General features: G+C 46.5%; 1 protein-coding gene across 1 annotated transcript; it reads right to left on the bottom strand.

The window, feature by feature from the left end:
• On the bottom strand, positions 1–19,499 carry dnajc5ab (DnaJ (Hsp40) homolog, subfamily C, member 5ab). Its single transcript, XM_085147417.1, has 5 exons — positions 19,284–19,499; positions 5,362–5,528; positions 4,689–4,902; positions 2,744–2,915; positions 1–381 (listed from the first exon to the last, which is right to left on the bottom strand). The coding sequence occupies exons 2-5, from the start codon at positions 5,466–5,468 to the stop codon at positions 284–286; spliced, it is 591 nt and encodes a 196-aa protein (XP_085003543.1). The 5' UTR covers positions 5,469–5,528; positions 19,284–19,499; the 3' UTR covers positions 1–283.
• Between the last annotated feature and the right edge of the window lie 890 nt (positions 19,500–20,389).

The raw sequence follows: 20,389 nt of genomic DNA, 5'->3' as shown, positions 1-20,389 counted from the left end.
AACATTAACCAAACCGGAGCGTTACTGCAAGTGTTTGTTTCTCTTCCTCCTCCAGGTTTCCTCCCTCCTCTTCCTCGTTTCACCTCAGAAATTCAAACATGGAAATGTGAAAAAGGGAAAATCTGGGCTGAGCTCATTGTGACTGAAGCTGAGTGGGATTTCCAGGAGAGAGAGTGTGTGTCTGTGTGTCTGTGTGTTTGTGTGTGTGTGTGTGTCTGTGTGTGTGTCTGTGTGTCTGTGTCTGTGTCTGTGTGTGTGTGTGTGTGTCTGTGTGTCTGCGTGTTTAGTATGCATCGGTCTTGTAGCTTTGGTGGGCATCAGAGGTGAGCTGAGTGGTTTCTGTGGCTGAAGATGGCTGCATCACGATGGGGTCGCCGCCATCTGATGACAAAACACACACACACACACACACACACAATGAAAATAAACATGCATTAAACTGCATAAATGAACTAGAATAGAACTAAATAAATATAAAATCACCAGTTTATCAGGCAAACTTCACTGCCCTTCAAGGTGTACCTAATAAAGTGGCCGGTATGTTTCCCTATTATCAATAATTTGGTGATCAGGTAACAATCACTAATATATCTTTATCAATGTATCAAAGTAACTTTGGTTCCACGTTTCTGTGACTAACCTCTGTATACCGGAGCAACTGTAACACAACAGCTCCACAGTGCTAACACAATACGCACATGTACCACATCAGGTAAAAGGACTTTTAATCTGACAACAGGAAGTAAAGTCAGGCTACAGTTTACCCACAATTCATAGCAGCTAACGTCTGAGTCACAAACCAGCTGCAACTAAGATACAGCAGCTAAAAATACACCAGGACTGAACATGATCAGGAACACTCACAAAGACACACACACACACAGACGCACACAGACACACACAGACACTCACTCACAGGCGCGCACACACAGACACACACACACAGACGCACACAGACACACACACACACTCACTCACAGGTGCGCACACACAGACACACACACACACAGACGCACACAGACACACACACACACACAGACGCACACACACACACACAGACGCACACAGACACACACATACACTCACTCACAGACACACACACACAGACGCACACAGACACACACACACTCACAGGCGCACACACACACACACAGACACACACAGACGCACACACACAGACGCACACACACAGACACACACAGACGCACACACACACACACACACAGACACACACAGACGCACACACACACACACACACAGACACACAGACGCACACACACAGACACACACACACTCACAGGCGCACACACACACACACACAGACACACACACACTCACAGGCGCACACACACACACACACAGACGCACACACACACACACACACACAGACGCACACACACACACACAGACACACACAGACGCACACACACACACACACAGACACACACAGACGCACACACACACACAGACACACACAGACGCACACACACACACACTCTCACACACAGACGCACACACAGACGCACACACACACACACACACACACACAGACGCACACACACACACACAGACACACACAGACGCACACACACACACACTCTCACACACAGACGCACACACACACACACACACACAGACGCACACAGACACACACACACACAGACACACACACAGACACACACAGACACACACACAGACACACACACACTCTCACACACAGACGCACACACACACACAGACGCACACAGACGCACACAGACACAAACACACACAGACGCACACACACACACACACACACAGACACACACAGACACACACACACTCTCACACACTCTCACACACAGACGCACACACACACACACAGACACACACACACAGACACACACACACAGACACACACACAGACACACACAGACACACACACAGACACACACTCTCACACACAGACACACACACACACACTCACTCGCAGGCGCGCGCACACACATAGACACACACACACACACAGACACACACTCACACACACACACACACACAGACACACACACACACTCACTCGCAGGCGCGCGCACACACACACACAGACACACACACACTCGCAGGCGCGCACACACACACACACACACACAGACACACACACAGACACACACTCGCAGGCGCGCACACACACATAGAGACACACACACACACACACACAGACACACACTCACTCGCAGGCGCGCACACACACATAGACACACACACACACACAGACACACACTCACACACACACACACACAGACACACACACACACTCACTCGCAGGCGCGCGCACACACACACACACACAGACACACACACACTTGCAGGCGCGCACACACACACACACACACACACAGACACACACTCACTCGCAGGCGCGCACACACACATAGAGACACACACACACACACACACACACACAGACACACACTCACTCGCAGGCGCACACACACACACACACACACACACTCACTCGCAGGCGCGCGCACACACATAGACACACACACACACACTCACACACTCACACAGACACACACACACACTCTCTCAGGTGTCTCAGGTGAAACATCAGCTGACCTGTCACATGATCAAAGGTCTTCCTGAAACTAGTTTTCTGTATCTACAGCCCTGTGCAAAAGTCTTGAGCCACCCCTGACTTCTGCAGATTTATTTAAGTGCCTTTGAGCAACAGTTTCCTGTAGAGTGGCATGGCCGCGCTCACCTCTCTCCTCAGCCGTCATCTGGGCCTCCAGGTCCTCCGGGGAGACGTAGAACTCGGGGTCCTGGTCCATCGGCGGGTGGGGTTTGAACTTGCCGCAACAGCAGTTACAGCAGCAGCACAGGCAGCAGCAGAAGTAACAGCCGGTGGCCAGGCAGCAGAAGACAAACAGGGCCTGAGGACAGAGCAGGAAACCAGGTGCATAAATAGCTGCGGGGGCGGGGCTTATTAATCTTACACTGATCTGGAAGAACAAACAGCAGGAAGTCAGACTTTCTCATCGTATGACACACACATCCAGTCGAACGTTTCAGCTTCTCATTGAATGGTTTTCTGTATTTTTACTACTTTACACATCGTAGATACAAACACCAAATATATGCATCGAGATTTTATTTTAGATTCTGAAGCAGCCGTCCTTTGCTTTGTTACCCTCGGCCTTCTCTCAGTGAGCTTCATGATGTCGTCACTGCCACGATTACGTCGACCAGTCACGATTACGTCGACTATCAAAATCGTCGACGACTGATTTAATAGTCGACCCGTCGTTTGAAGCTTTGTAAGATCACAAAAGACGCAGGAATAAGTAGTAGGATTTAAGAGTGTAATAACGGACTGAAACAGAAGATGGCAGCACTGCTGAAACCACGACTGAGGAAAAGCAAGAAGAGATTTGTTTGGGCCAAGAAACAAGGACTGGACGTTAGACCAGTGGGAGTTTGTGCTTTGGTTTGATGAGCGTAGAGCTGTGATCTTTAGCTCCACCTGCCGTGTCTTTGTGCAGAAAAGGTGAACGACGGTCTCTACACGAATGGTTCCCACTGTGAAGCATGGAGGAGGAGGTGTGATGGTGTGGGGGGGCAGACTGACCCAGCATGGCTACCACAGCATCCTGCCATCAAGTCTCATTTATGGAGTCCCACAGGGATCAATATTAGGACCACTGCTCTTCATGTAACGTGTCAGTGGTTTCATTAATTCCTCTAATATTCTACACCAAGTAATATTAGCACAACTGAGATCTTTAATATAAACGAGGAAATGATCAAGGTCATGATGTTGGAACGTCTGGAGGTTCACGCTGACAAATTTGGGAACTCTAAAAGGCGTCCCGATGAATTCCTGAAGAAATGATTTAAATATGTTGAAGTTTTAAACAAAGCTCTTCTTCCATGTGAAGCTCCTACCGGCCTCCAAGCCGCACTCAGTGTGCTGTGATACCGAGACAAGATGCAGAGTCACATGAGCTCGGGGTCAACGCTTCCTCTGTGGGCTCAGGGTGACCTGCAGAGGTCCGCAGCTTCGGTTCAGCTCTCCTGGAGCTTCTCTCAGAGGCATTTTTGAGGTTGAAGCCCAGTTTGATCTAAACTAGGGTCATAAAACCAGACTTTCACCATCCTGCCTGCAGACACGTTCCTTTCTTTGGGATGCAGGCGTCTGTTTAAAGCGATGAGTATTTCTCTTCATCACGTTCCTAAGTGTCCGTCCGGACCTGTCATGTGTCAGCATGTGTTTGGAAAGTTTATTGTCATTATCACCACACTTTGATAACTCTCACCTATCACAGTTTGATTGAAAGGTTTCAGGAAACGCTGCAGTTGCAGTTCTTTTGCGTACCGATAAGATAACGACGGGCTCATTCAGAGGCGTTTAAAGACGGCCCGGTCCCAGAGGAACCCTGCAGACGCTCGGGTGGTGACGTGAGCACGGGCACACACCTGGACGCGTGTGAGGGACGATGCTGCAGTCACATTTGCATCGGTTCACGTGTTTCCGTAGAGTTTGTGTGCGACGGCTAAAACCTTTGTGTTGGTCTCTACAGGCTCACCTGTGTGCGAGGATGGAACGGATCCTTCTATGATTAGGAGCACGTTAAAGACAAGAGCAGCGCCTGAAAGCTTCACGCCTGCCTATCAAACGCGCTGCGAGATCGTGGAAGCTGACCCACCTTGGCCCACCAGCTGGACAGAACAAAGTAGGTGTTGACGTTCTCCTCCCCGAACTGCTCGGCCACGTACAGCCCCAGGGAGCCGTATTTGTCGTAGATGTTCTTCTTGGTGGCGTCCACCAGGATGGAGTGGGCGTTATTGATTTCCTTAAACTTGTCTGCTGCTTCGGGGTTGTCCGGGTTTTTGTCTGGGTGAAACTTCAGCGCCAGCTTCCTAAAAACAACAAAAAAGAAAGAATCAGAGTCTGAGCTCGCTCACCTTTCATCTGCTTCTCCGGAGCTTTCCTGATTATCATCTGTTTCCCTTTGACACACATTTTTATTCCTGTGTTTTCTTTTTAAAAAGTGAGAAACCCGTGGTTATTATTTACTAAAATTAAACAGAAGAATGAATTCAAACGTGTATTTTCAGAAAATATATAAAACAGAGATTGAACAGGAAAAAGGAGGAAATGAGTTTAAATGATGTCGGGATAAATCCGGACGTTCCTCTACAGCTGTGTTTAAACATGAGAAACATTAAAAGATGAATCAGCTCTCTGAAGCTGTGGCAGGAAAAGCTGATCCGTGTGAGGAGGGGGAGACAGACACAATCCTTTCAACATGCTCTACAACCTTTGACCCTGGCTCCCTCTAGTGGCCAACTGCTGCACTCGTGTGTGTGCGCACGCACCTGTAGCATTTCTTGATGTCCTCTGTGGTGGCGTTCTTGTCGACCCCGAGCACGGCGTACAGCGATTCTCCTGATGTGGACAGACTCCTCTGTCTCTGGTGATCCATGATCTCTCTCTCTCTCTCTGTGCTTCTGTCACGGGCTCGCTCGCTCACTCAGCCTCACACCTGTCAGGTAAACCCAGAAACACGTTTGAGGATACGAGTCTTTCACCTGCAGCGTCAGTGTGTCCTTATCTCTGTGAGAACACAAAGCGAGGTAATGAGGTGATCCAGGTAGAGCAGAGAACACCTGCGGTGCACCTGAAGGCCGTCGCACTCGTTCCTGAGCTGGAGCTGAACTCAGTCGGGACTCTTAGCCTGAAATTACCTGACGATGACCTGCATCGGGTCATCGGAGCTCTGTTTACACTGTCTGGGGGACAGGAAGCTGCTGAGCAGGGTTTGAGCTTTCAGAATAAGAGCAAGGGGACGGTCAGCTGGGACTGCCACCCTTTAACCTCCAAAAACAAGTGTGAGGCTGAAGCTGACAGCCTGATCAGGTTAACCTGAACGAGTCACTGAACACGCTCTGCTCCATCATTTATGACTACGTGGAGTTTGCATTTACAAGTTTTGGTTTTCTGTTGCATTGATGGGAAGTGAAGAGCTGCCAGATATAAGTGACAGGACCGGGCCAGCTGAGGGAGGACGCTGCAGTCTGAGTCAGGGTGGAGGCCCGCAGGCCGCGCTGTGGGAGGATAATCCAACCCTCAGCAGGCCGATGACTGTGAAACAGCTCCGCTTCAACTTGATCTGTTAGCGGTGACGGCGTGTCAAACACAGCTCTCACTCCCAGGGTGCCCCCGGGGAGGTGTGCCCAGCCCCTGCTCTGCACCCACACAGCTCCAACACCGTCGTCACATTTGCAGACGACTCCACCATCGGACCCGTCTGCTTACAGAGCAGAGGCGAGAGCCCTGACATGGTGCTCAACATCAGACCCGGGAGCTAACTGCAGACTGCAGGGGGGGGGACAGCTCTGTGGAGGGCGGTCAGCACAGCGTGGTCAGGTCTGACCCCACCTTACACCCTTCACAGGAGCAAACACACCCACAGCTGCAGGGACAGTTTCTACCCACAAGCCATCAGGACACCGCTCAAATATCTGACAGCTGATCTCCCACAGTCACAGGTAGACACCACAACCCTGCACTACAACCACGACAGTGTCATCACCAATCTGTCATGGATATTTTCTTATTTAAATACTTATTTTGTGCCTTTCTGTGACGGTGATGACGTGTGCTTGATATGACAAAGAAAGCTTCATTCAGAGTAGTTTGGTTCTAATTTTGATTTTAATATTTGTCTGCAAACATCAGCTGCTACACTCGCAGGTCGTCTTTCCTCCTGCTGTTGCTTTCACAGACACTGAGACGCTCACCAGACCGTCACACGGTGGCGGCGGTCCAGAGAAAACCTGGATTAATATGAGACGAGCAACTTCCTGCTTCCCGTCTGAGCCGCCTCCTCGCGTCCACTAATCCGCTGACGCGCTGCTGCGTGCTTTAAGAGGAGAAAGGAATAAACAGTTAAAGTCAGGTAACCCGAGCTCACCTGAGAGCCGGCCGGGCAGGAGCAGAGGGGGGAGAGCTTTACTATCCGTGTCCTGAACTTGCTCGTTGTGCTTAAAGCAAATCTGACACGTACGAGCTGCAGCGACCTGGAAGGTGCAGCAGGTGTGCGCGAGTGCAAAGGTGAGTCACCTGCAGCGCTGCTTCGACTCAAAGATCTAAAACACTGAGTCTGTATTGACATCAAATGTCCAGGTTTGTCCTCTGAACATACCTGGATCCAGATAAGCAGCACTTCTCAGCTGGACCTCTCTAAGCTCCGCCCCTGAGAAGACGATGGTGACATGACCACAGAGATGACGCTTTCATACTGACGGCAAAGTTATGACCTCAAACTCGTAGCCGAGGGTCATTGTTGTCAGAGCGGCTGAACGAAGGATGAGCCGAGTGCTTTCTTTAACAGGTTATAAGGAAACGATCGTCCATGCTCCGCCTCTCCATCAGGGGGCGTGATCACCACAGAAGAGTCATTTTATTAATTTGCTGAATGGCCCCTTCGGTCAGCGAAGGGATCAAACTCATTCATAACTCCAACACAGGAGATGCTTTAAACCTGGTGCAGTCCTGACTGAATGAATGTGAGAGATGCGAGCAGGTGAGCTCACCCGGCTGTGCGTAAAAGCAAATCCACCTGCAGTGTTTCTTCATGCTAATCGAAGAGACCACAGCACAGGTGGGAAACTTGCATCTTCCTGCAGAGGATTGCACACTGGCCGAGCAGGAACACCTGAGCTGTGAGGAGGCAGGTGTGCAGGGGGTTAGCAGGCTTAGAGACCACAGTAAGCCAATTCAACACAGACTGACGGAGTAGACTTAAATATACGGGAAACCATCTGCCCACACAGCTCGCCGCTCTGATGAGCTGTAACCACACACCTGACGCATGCAGCGCTCCTCTCTCCACAACATGCAGCCCACTTCCACTCCTGAGTGTAAACGCCAAAGTAAAAGCAAAGAGTGGTGCGTCCTGCACACGTGCGACCCCGCACTGATATTTTCAAACTTCCTGCACATGCAGCCAGTTCACAGCCTGTATATAAACGATGGAGGCCGCCTCCCTGTTGTCACCCATTGGTCCGCAATTTTAGCATTTTGGTCTCGGCCATCTTGGTTTAATGGAGTGACCATGGCTGTGTCCCAATTAAGAGACCGCACGCTTGAAGTACGCGCACTACGCACGGTGCGTGCTGTAAGTACGAGAAGTGCGGAAGTGACAGGCGTGTGAAATGGGACGGCCTAGCCTTCGTCACGCTGCTCAGGTTTCCTAGCAACCATGATACTAACCGCGAGAAACGTTACATACAGCTTTGTGTGACAGAAATGAAGGAGAAAAATGTTTTGTTGGTCAATCATTTTTGTCATGACATCACTTTGATCAGCTGAGTATCTGAGGCTGAGACCACAGGACTGTAAAACATGATTGTTGGGCTTCATTTCTGTACTGAACAGTTATTTAAGATTAGTTAGTAAATAACAATCAGCTGATGTTGTTCATGAGACTAAAATCATCTCACTGTGGTAATGTAAATATAATATGGACAATATTAAAGTATTGTCAGATTATTATGAGATCTACTAGGGGTGCAACGATACTCGTATCGGTATTGAACCGTTTGATACAGTGCTTTCGGTTCGGTACGCATATGTATGAACAATACAAAATTTTTAATTTATTTTATCAACTTTTCTTCTGACGATGCTGTCTGTGTTGAGCGCTCAGTGGATCTGCGCTCGACAGTTCAGCCTAGGCGGAGAAGTCGAGCACAGATTCACTGAGCGCAGTGCAAGCTAGCAGACAGAAGCTAAGCTCTCGTTGCAACATGGCAAATTGAACCTCCCCCACCCTCATTCAGATCTGGCGTTTGGAACTATTTTGGTTTTCATGTGACGTATGACCCTGAAGGTAAGCGCGTCATGGACTAAAGTAAAACAGTATGTTGGATGTGCCAGCAATGCTCAATTACATGGGTGGGAACTAGTGTGTTAGCGCAGTTAGCTTGTTAACGGAGATTTGCCGTGTTGGAAGCAGACAAAAACAACAAGCACGCATGCTACAAACTTTACCCGAGTCATTTAGACAGCCGTTAGCACATGATTCTCCTTATGGGGACCTGATATGTTTAATATGCTGCTGAGAATAAAGCCCAGAAGAAGCGTATAGTAGAGCTTTTATTTTGGAAAGAGACATTTCTCTGTAATAAACTCTCTTTTCCAAAGATGAGTGATTTCTCCATCAGATAGATTTATTATTTTGTTATTTTGTTGTTTCAGCAACATTAAATTTAAAAACTGTACTTTTGAGTTAAAATATATATTTATCATTTTAATAAATGACAAATTAAAAAGGCATGAACATTTTTTTTATCGAAAAAATATCGAACCGAACCGAGGGAAAAAAAAAAAAATTTAAAAAAAAATAAAATAAAATAAAATAAATAAAATAAATAAAATATATATATGTATATATATGTATATATATGTATATATATACATATATATACATATATATATATATATATATATATATATATATATGTATATATATATATATATATATATATATATATATTTTTTTTTTTTTTTTAAATGTTCTTCGTTATTAAACGTTCGCACATAAATAAGTGACGTCATATTCAGTACTTACTTTTGACAGTTCACTCTTGGCCGCTCCCTTCTGCCGTATTTTGCGGCAAAATTATCCACACCCACCGCCGCGCTATGAATTGTGGGATATATGGGACCACGAAGCGTGCACCGGACCACGCTTGATATTTGGGGAAATCGACGGCGCATTTGGAGTATGCATTTGAAGTACACTTCAAATTGGGCCGTCGTCGCGTGGCGGTGACGTAATCGCACTCAAAATGCGTACTTCAAGCGTGCGGTCTCTGAATTGGGACACAGCCCCTATCTGGGCGAGAGGGCTGAACGCTAACGTGTCAGCTAACGCAATGCAGCGTGGTTAGGACAGACTGTAACGTAACTATGCACCAAACCTGGAGCTCCGCCTTCTTGGGGGGGTCTGTTAGTGCAGTGACCTCACAGCCGTCATACTATTGGTCACATGATGCCATTAGAACAGCTCCAAAAGGCTCCAACAGCACAAACACCGTCCACAGGTCCAGGTGAAGCTAGGCTGGATGCTAAACAAATTCATTACTTATATTATTCACCTGCTGAGGCGCCTGAGGTCATTTGGAGTCCAGGGAGCGCTTTTAAAGACCTTCTATGACTCTGTGGTCATTTTTTACAGTGTTGTATGTTGGTGCAGCAGTTTATCAGCAGCTGAGAGGAAGAGGTTGGATAAACTCATCAGCCCGCTCTGTTCTGGGATGCACCCTGGACCCAGTGCAGATGGTGGGAGACAGAAGGACTCTGGCCAAAATAACATCTCTGATGGACAGAGTCTCCCACCCCATGCATGTAGATGTTGCTGCAGAGCTGCTGCAGTGACAGACTGCTGCATCCTCGATGCATGAAGGAGCGTTTCTGCAGCTCCTTCCTCCCTGCAGCTGTCAGACTGCACAATCAGAACTGCTCCCAACAATCATAGAGGTTTATATCAGCGCTGTAACTTTCACTATTTTATCAACCGATTCACACTATAACCTGGGTTTGCCTCTTAACTTCATTTAATTTAATTTAATAACTGTACAGTACTCTGCTTTTAGTAACCATTGTCCTTCATGTAAATATGTAAACATTGTGTATGTTTCTGTTCTGTGTCCTGTGTACTGTTTGTATATGTGTCTTTCTGGCTGCTGTTACACCCAAATTTCCCCTTGTGGGACAATTAAAGCAGGGCTCGCAAAATTTCAAAATCCCTGGTAGCCCTTTGGGCTCTTCAGCTTTTGGTAGCCCAAAATAAATTTAAGTAGCCCGAATAAAAAAGAGAGCAATTTTTTGATTGATGTTTTGTTTCCGTTACAATATTATACATGAAAGTATAATATTGTAACTAATCAATAATTAATCAATAATTATTGATTAATTTTTTTTTTTATTAAAAAATGTTGAAACACAAATGACAACATTGTATAAAAATTACAACCATCAACTCAAATACTTTGTTCTAATTGAACAGAAATTTCTATGAACTTGTAAGAACTGTGTAGGACATGAATCAGTCTGTGTCAGATCCTGAATTTGAAATTTCCACTGAAGTCACGGGTAAGAGGCAAGTGGAACCAAGATTGAGGCCATTTGCTTTTTGAAGTTTGCAAAGACTGATAAATTGTGCCAGTGGTAGTTCACTCTTTGCAACATAGTAGCTGCTCTAAACAGATTTTCAGGTTTATTTTTAGTTTGTTATTTGTAATTGGTGTTTGTTCTGGGAAAGACATTGCCCCGGGACGTCGGGCTAGCGATTTTGCGAGCCCTGTAAAGGATTATTCTATTTATTAGTCTGAATTAACCCTTTAAGACCTACCATAGAACCAAGTCCGCTAGAGCTTATATTATATTTTTACATGCTGTGGAGCCATTTTTGGGAGCATTTCAAGTTGCTATACATCAATACAACCATTAAAGCCTAAATTTTAATAATATGTCTGCATTAAGTGCATAGTAATTATATAAATTGCAAAAAAGTGCAATAAACTACAAAAAAAATTGAAAATCGTTTTTGTTTTTTTAACATATATTTCTAGTTAGAGAAATTTAAGAGGCTTATCCCTCAAACTGTAAATACAAAAAAGTTGCACAAAATAGTTTCCCACCACAGGAAATTTATTTTGAGTGTCTTCATAGTTTTATTTTTGAAATACACCAATTTTTATATACTGCAGGAAAAACAAAAATAAATATTATAATGCAAATTTGCAAAAAAGCAGCATATGCATCAAAATAAACTATTTCCAGCAGTGCAATATGAGTCCTAAGCATCCCAGAAACCACACAGAAAGTCATAAAGTCAAACATAACTTTTAAAAACACCAGTATAGGCTCATGAGGCTATATGGTAAAAAACTACATTTCAGCGAAAATGACATCACTTTCGGTTTCAGGCAGGTCATGGCGGACATGCGATAGTTCGCGCTGATGGACATAGGAAGTGTTATGAACAGCTGATCGGATCGGCAAAGCGTGTTTCTGGAATATTATGTTTTTGTTGCTGCAAGTGCTTTTTATGCAGTTTTTACAAAGCTATATGTGGAAGGAAACTGTGACCGAGGACAAGCTGATGGCATAAGATGTAAGTACAACTCCTCCGGTTTCATATGCAAAAAAAATTATTGCGCTAGCTCACGTGGTTGCAGAGCTACCGGGATTTAAAAATAGTTATGCAAAACAGAGCGTGCTGCTCTGACCGGTTTTAAAGGGTTAACAGTATTAGTAATTATCAAAATTATGTTTTTATATGTCTGCAATGGTTAATCCACCAGGATGAACAAGCTCTTTAATCCAATTTATTGTTTGTTGATGTCCAAGAATTTGTAAATTTAGAGTTGAAAAAAGCAGAAAAAAAAAAGAATAGAGCATATTATTATGAGTGTAATATTCATGTTGTGCTTGAGTCATTTCTGCGGCTCAAATTTGGGTAAAAACATGAATTCAGTTAGTTGACAGGCTCGCTTTTATGACCGCTGATGTAATAAATCTCTCAGCACTCGATGCCAGTAATTAGAAAAACTATATTTTTATGAAACTTTTTAAGGAATAACACAATATAAGCTAAAATATTTCATGTTTCATTGCTGACAGGATGAATGTACCTGCAGCTATCAGCTGTCAGAGACTCATACAGGCCCCCAGTGTGAGCAGCACACAGGTAAACATCACCTGTGCAGTGGATCAAAACAACAAACATGTGTAAAATTAAACTCTGAAGGACTTTCTATGGCACCAGATGGCCTCCCTATGCATCACCAAGCCACGCCCACCACACAGTCTCAGAATAACCAATCATAGCACAGTGCCAGCTGACTGGAATTAACCAATGAGAGGAACCCGTGCAGGACTATGTCGGTTTGTTTGTGTATAATAATCTGAGCAGAGCAACCAATTAGATTTGATCATGTTCAGTGATCTGAAAGTTAAACTGACCACAAGCTGGAACAAACAGGCAGCACACGGTGTGTGTGTGTGTGTGTGTGTGTCTGTGTGTGTGTGTGTGTCCATCACTCCACTGCAGACACTGACACATCAATCTTTGTGAACAAACACAGATGGACACGAGGTGACTACAGGACTTTTAATACCCATCATGCACTGCATGCAGTCTGATGACAGATGATGCAACAGTCGTGACATCGACTCATTTTAGTTCCTGCACACAAATGTTCTTCTCTTCCTTTTCATGGAAGTGATTGATGAGGTTGGCGGCGCTGTGACTCATCACTCGTCTCTAATCCACGTCTTTATTTCAGCAGCTGATTGGGCGGATAACTTCACTGTTACAATATGTAAAGAGGAAGCCCCGCCCCCGCTGTACTGCACACGTCATCACATCACAATCATAGACCAGGTGAGGAGGGCAGGAAGTCAGACACAGGAAGCTCAGGTAAATTTTCCAAACAAAACACTATCATCAGTCACACAATGTGTGCGTGCGTGCGTGCGTGCGTGCGTGCGTGCGTGCGTGCGTGCGTGCGAGGAGAAAGCCTGTTTGTAATTGTGCAGACAGTGCTGAGAGGAGAACCCACGGCACAGTGAACACTCGCTCTCACATGCTGTGTCATCATGAAGCAACTGCTGGTTTTACACTCAGGGGAAGGAAGGAGATGCTGTTTGACTGTCACAGATAAACCTGAGTACAAACAGATCTTTGCACAGCAGCGTTTTAGTTTGTTGGAGGTTTAAACTGGATTTAAGCATAAAAACACACAACATCCAACATCGTGAGGTTTAACCGTCTCCATGTCGCACACAGGTCGCACACTCATCTGCAAACACAAAGTGACCCATCAAAGCTTCACAGGCGCCTTCAGTTCACACGAGGTCCTGAGCAGTTTTGTACTGGCAGCGTGTGTCTGGTTAACGAACACGAGTAAAGAGCGAGCCAGAGGATGGATAACAGCAGCACCACTGGAATAATAATAGGCAGTAACAGTCAGTCAGGCCTATGAATAACGATCACGAGCGTGTCGTTTTGTCTGACCAGCTCAGTGTGCAAATCCCTCCATTCTGATCAGAATCCTGGAGCAGATCTGAAGCTTCACAGTTTTTCTTATTTCAGTTTCAAATGACACCCGAGATACTCGAGTTTACTGATTCCAGCGTCTCCAGTGAACCTCGCGGATGAACTAAACCAGCAGACGGGGAGTCCACCTGCATGCTTCTGAAGAGCAAGTTTTATGGTAATGATGTCAAAAACGAAACAATCCAGGAAGTCAAATTTGTCACTGGAGTACTAAATGAACCCAACTAAACAGGAAGTGATGTCAGTCCCTGTTTTGTTTTTTGTTTTTTAAACAGTGGTATCGACTTCATGATTGTGTTTTCACAGCACTTACACAAAACCTCTGATCAGCTGATTCCCAGCGTTTTCAGGCGGGTCCGTGTCACGTATGTGCACTGGGTGCTCCCCAAACAAACACGGATGCTTTCAAGACGCTAACAGAGGCAGAGCTGCTAAAGCTAAAGCTACCCAGAGGTCAGAGCCTCAGTATGAGCAGTGAAAGGATCAAAGCAGTCAGGAGGAAAATAAGGAACGAGTCAAAGTCCAGGTGAAGTCATGAAGTCAGCACCGGATATTTGTGTGGGTCTATAAACGTGCTGCAGCTGCTTTACCTGACAGACAGGGCTCGCTGTCTTCAGTCAGTACAGTGAGTCGACCTGCACATCACAGTTTCTTTTCTTTTATTAAGAAAATAACATTTTGCTCTGAAGAAAATTTGTGATATTTGCTAAATGAGCCGAGAAAACCACAATCAGAGCATCTGATGTGTGAAGGAGACGAAGGCAGGAGGCGCTCTGTGGAGGGCGGGGCTTTGACCTCTCAGGTGTATGCTTCTAGAAAGACTGCTCTGATGTGTCAGACAGTCCTCAGTGGTCCTCAGATTACAGATGTGTAGTTACCAGATCATTCTGGATGTGTAGGTTCTTAAAGGAGCTGAAATAATGAGAAGAGCGGGACGACCGCAGTGATGGAGCTCAGCTGGCAGGTGAGGTGGATAAACGTCACCTCGGGGGACGCATCTGAGGGTGAAACCAGTGAGAAGAAAACCACAGAGACAAACAGACGGTATAATTCATTCATGCTGGCTCACACACACACACAGGGCTGTAATCGACAGCTGCAGCTGACTCAGTAAACACAGCTGCTGCATGAGTCGGGAGCCTGAGCGTTCGTTCAGCGAGTGTCGCCTACAGATCGAGCCACAGAGCATCATCTTCTCACCGTCTGAGCCTGAAATCTCTTCCAGCTTTCTCATTTGCACAAATTCATCCATGTAAGCGCCAGTTTCTCCCACATCAGTGAGTAGAAACACAGCTGAGCAGCACGTGAGTATCAGGTATGAGCATATACGAGCTGACCATGATGTCATAGCACGCACGGCAGAGAGCGAAGAGTTTCACCTGCAGGCACACAGGGGTGAGTCTGCAGGGGGGCACGGGAGGCACTCGATCATGTCAAGACACTCCAAACATTTTTCAGATAAAATGATTTAAAGAAAATTTAAAACACTGTTAATTAAATTTCACTAATATTTAAACAAAAATAAAAACTTTTTTCACAAGCCAATAAAAATGAACATGGGGCAGTAAAACCTGAGAGCTATGTCCAATCAGCATGCAGCTTCATCAGTGAGCTGCACACTCCAATGAAACACACAAACTGACTGAACTTCACATTTTCAGTGATGTTCTGACGTCCGTCATGCGTTTCCTGTAAACGCCATAATGACACACAGCAGCTGAGATCACACTGATCTGCTTGTCCAATCAAAAAGCACTCCAGATGAACAACGCCTCAACACAACAGCTCTGAAACTCTCACAGCGTCTCCTGCGCTCAGGCAGCAGAGACGGGGAGGAAGAAGCAACTGATCTAAGGCAGGGCGAGCGACGCCAGAGGAGGAGGGAAGGTGAAGGTTCACCTGCAGTCAGATGACCTGCAATCACACGACTGCCTGCGATAGGATGGCCTGAGGCAATCATGAGTCAAACCAGTGCCGTGTCTGTGTCACGTCTCTCATCAGGACGCTGCAGTAAAGGTGAATGTTTAATCACAGCATGTGACCTCTGACCTCATCTGCACTTTTATGAGATTAAAGAAACAGCCACACAGTTTGAGGTCATATCCTCCTGTAATCCAGTGATGTTGAAACTGCTGCGTGCTTGCTGGAGCATCTTCAACTTGGATTCGCTCGGATGTCCAGACTCCTCTGCTCTGATTGGATAGAAGTCTGTGAGAAAAAGAGCCTTGCTTGATCTCCGAGCTCAGTGAACACCTTCCCCAGCTGACCTCACAGCTGCTAAGTCCATCTTTCACATACAGTCTGTTTTAAATGATTCCTACAGACCATAAACGTGACTTACAGCTTCTCACCACCTCAAACAAAACAAACAAAAAAAACAGACTCCACCTGTGCTTCCACCTGCAGCTCTTCATACCGTGACCTGTAACTCATCTTAAAGACCTCCTTACAAGCACAGCTCAGGTGTGTTTGTGAGGAGCTAAAACAACCCGAGTTGTGTTTTTAGCAGTCAGGACTCTGAGTCCCTAACCGTCACAGCATCTGACTTCCTTCTAGCAGCACAACGAGCATCTTTCCCCTGCCTGAGCCTGACTCTTTCTTTTAAAAGGGGGTTCTTTCTTCCCACTGTCACCGAGTGATGCTCACAGAAGGTTGTCTGATTGGTGGGTTTTCTCTCTGACAGCATGAAGCCTATCTAGGGATGGGTATCGTTTAGTTTTATCCGATACCGGATAGCCAAACCGGTACTTTTGAAACAGTGCCGGTGCTTAAATGGTGCTCGACACGGTGCTTAAAGAATGGAGAACAAACTTTGTCCAAAAACCTCTCATGTTTTTATTTTTAGCAGTCTCTTTTTTCTGCAACATGTTAACCAAGTTAGCCTTTTCTGTTGATACAACATACCTCCTTTGGTTGGAACCGGTGCTTAAAGAATGGAAAACACAAACTTTGTCCTAAAACCTCATGTTTAGCTGTTTTTGTGTAAAAAGATAACAATGATAGCCTTTTCTAGCCTTTTCTATCACTCTATCAAACAAGAAGACAGCCGCATGTAGCTATGATGGTGTTTGCTAGTTTACCTTACATGCATTAATGTAATAACGTGGTTAGCCTACTCAACGTAAATTACACACGAACAACATTAAGCTACTCACGCAGAGAAGAACGGCTGCTGCTGCATCATCATCCTCATCATTTCTGCTACACTGGCAGGGCTAGGGGCCAGGACTCTCCTCTTTGGGTTTTTAGCTATGCGTCACCAGGTGTTTCATCAGATTCGAGGTGTTACCTCCTTTGCACAGTATCACCTTAAAGCACTCAGCAGGCTGCTGAATTTGCATCTTTTGCCAGCTGGTCCCAGCTGGAGGATAATTTTAGGGTTTTAAGGATCCTCGTGGCTCAAACTGCGTGACAGGAAGCTGCAGAACAGCTGATCGCAGGCTGGACGACAGGAGAAGAGGCAGCTATCAATGAGCGTTGACAGATATGTTAATTTTATTTTTAAACGTGATGCTCCGATGCCTTTTATCCATCTTACACCCTAAAGTATATTAAACACACCTATCCGGTATTCAATAACAGCCCCACATCCAGCTCCTCTCAGCTGACCGCTAACTGCTGTGATATCACGTGATCCGATGTGAATGAAAGTCACATGACTCATCGGTGACCACTTGCGTCAGATCTAGTGATGTCATCATCAGTCATCAAACAGAGACTAGCTGACTCAGTTAAAATTGACTTTAGGAGCCCTGATGTGTGCAGGTCATGAAAGATTTAAAACATAAACAGATGAAAGCGCCTCACACCGACTCTGAGGTCACGCAGCAGCTGGCCAATGGGACGGGCAGATCTGCAGATCATATCTCAGAGACCAGGCAGCAATTAGAGTCCATCTGTGTCCCTGCTGATGAAACACAGTAATAGACCCGACTCCTCCTCGTTTCAGCTGCTCACAGCTGATCCCAGCATCCTCCTGTGTAGTATAACCTTCACTACATCCATGAACCTCCTGCCTGGCAGCTCCATCTTCATCATCCTTTGTCCAATACATCCACCTTCCCTCCTCTGCACCATCTAAGCATCACCTCTCAGACTCTGAGCTGTCCCTTTGATGGACTCATCGTACTCACTCCCAGTGAACACCTGAGCATCTTCAGCTCTGCTTGTTGCCTAAAGGTAATGGTGTGAACTTCACCAAGGGCCCAAAATCCCAGTAACAGTCCAAGAAGCAGCAAAAGGTCCTGGGATTCAGGAGTGAAGGAAACACGGTCAGGCATGAATCTTCCTGTTAGGTTTTGGATGTCCTGCTGTTTGTTCAGCTGTGTGCTCATACTCGCAGGTGTCTGACAGCATGCACAGGTAAGGCTTCACCATTATTCATATTTCAAAGCTCATTAAGGCCAGACACGTCCCCCTACCCACAACACCAGGATGGATAAGGTGATAATATGCTCATAACTGATCACCAACCACTGCTGGTGGTGACATCACCCTGGAGAAGTCTCGTCTTCTTGATAAACCAAAGCTAAAACACATCCTGCCAGCAGTTTTACTTCCTGTTATTAACTCTGAGCCTCTGGGATCAGCCTGAACTAAAGAGTGACTTTAGGGGGAGAACACCAGTGGGCACACAGCTCTGGTGTTAAAATTAATTTGACCTTGATGGTAACCAGGGGGAGCCAAAAAACATCCTCGGTTATATCCAAGAAGAGACCCTGAGAGGATCAGGAACATCATCCCGCATGCCCCCCTTTTAAAAACCGTGATTACGCCCCTGCTGAGGGGACAGGTGCAGCTCACGGTGTTGGCCAGTACCCACCTGCACCCCACGACCTGTAACCCCACCTGCTCCACACGGCGCTGACCTCTGATCAGAACCGACGGACCCACACCCCTCCCCCGCCCGTAAACCGGATTTATCCCGTTCGTCTCCCCTCGATTAGATCCGTCACATATGAACAAACACTAACGAGGACCGGGAGTCCGCCCGAGCCCTCACACCGGGCACCTAAACCGGAGCTGGCCGGTCACGGCGGAGGGCTCAGCTCTAGGTTAAAGCGGATAATCTGCAAGCGTGAGAGCAGCAGCATCCATGTTGTTAGCCCGAGTCTAATCCAAGGACGGCGGCGCGGCTAACGTCAGCGGCTAGCCCGGGCTTCTTACCTGTTCTGTCCCGGGGGCGGAGCGGCTGCTGGTCCTCTCTCGGTCGCTGAAGCCTGGCTCGACGTTTACAACACTATCATCCCACTTCCAGTCCACGCTCCGCCGCTAAAACATCGACCGGACACCGAGCTAACGGCTACACCGGGAGGGGGCGCGCAGTCAATCCGAACACAACGGCCGCGCGCAAACCCTCCCACTTTCTGCCCTGCTCGTTCCCGCTGACAGCAGGCGCGTTCACAAGCGCTCAGGAAATCACGAAGAGCGGCCCGCTGTCTGAGCTTCTTGCTCCACAGGAGGCGCTGTCGAGCTCGTGGCACTCCGTGGAGCCGGGATAAACGTTTTACGTTAACCCTGTTTGTGATAGAAGCGTCGAGGCGGTAGATTCCGTTGTGTGTTTAGATGTTTTACTTATTTCTTTTGTGGTAAAACCCTTATGCGAGCATTACGGACCTCACAGCACCGTAAGCCGCCAGCAGCAGCCTCCTGATAGCTTCACCTTTAACCATCACAACCAGCTGCTTCTTGCTCACTTTAATTACGCTCCTAACGTCTGCTGGAGTTTTTTAGGAACAAACAATGAGTATACAACATATAAACAGATCACGAATACAAGAGAACAGAACATGAACACACAAAACCAGGGGTAAAAAAATTTATATAAACACACGCAAAAATTCAATATATATCAATATATTTATATACTATTTTGAGAGCATTTTTGTTGGTGGAGGCTGATATTGATCCATGCATGTATTCGCTTCCGATTATCCTTTTCAGGGTCGCGGGAGCCAGCTGCCATAGGGCGAGAGGCGGGCCGCACCCTGGACAGGTCGCCTGTCTGTAGCAGGGATAACAGAGACACACTCTCACATTCACACCTATGGGCAATTTTGATTAATCAATTAACCTATCCCCACAAACTGCAAGTCTTTGGACGGTGGGAGGAAGCCGCAGTACCCACGCAAAAACAGGGATAGAACATACAAACTCCACACAGAAAGACCCCGGCGGAATTGAACTCGGGGCCTTCTTGCTCTGCGACAACAGTGCTAACCACCGTGCTGCCTCCTGATATTGATTGTATGTACAATTTCACATCCTTAAGA

The sequence above is a fragment of the Neolamprologus multifasciatus genome, chromosome 20 (assembly GCF_963576455.1).
Source record: "Neolamprologus multifasciatus chromosome 20, fNeoMul1.2, whole genome shotgun sequence".
NCBI classification, from domain to species: domain Eukaryota; kingdom Metazoa; phylum Chordata; class Actinopteri; order Cichliformes; family Cichlidae; genus Neolamprologus; species Neolamprologus multifasciatus.
The sequence above is the reverse complement of the archived record's forward strand: the minus strand, read 5'-3'. Positions and strand labels throughout refer to the sequence as shown.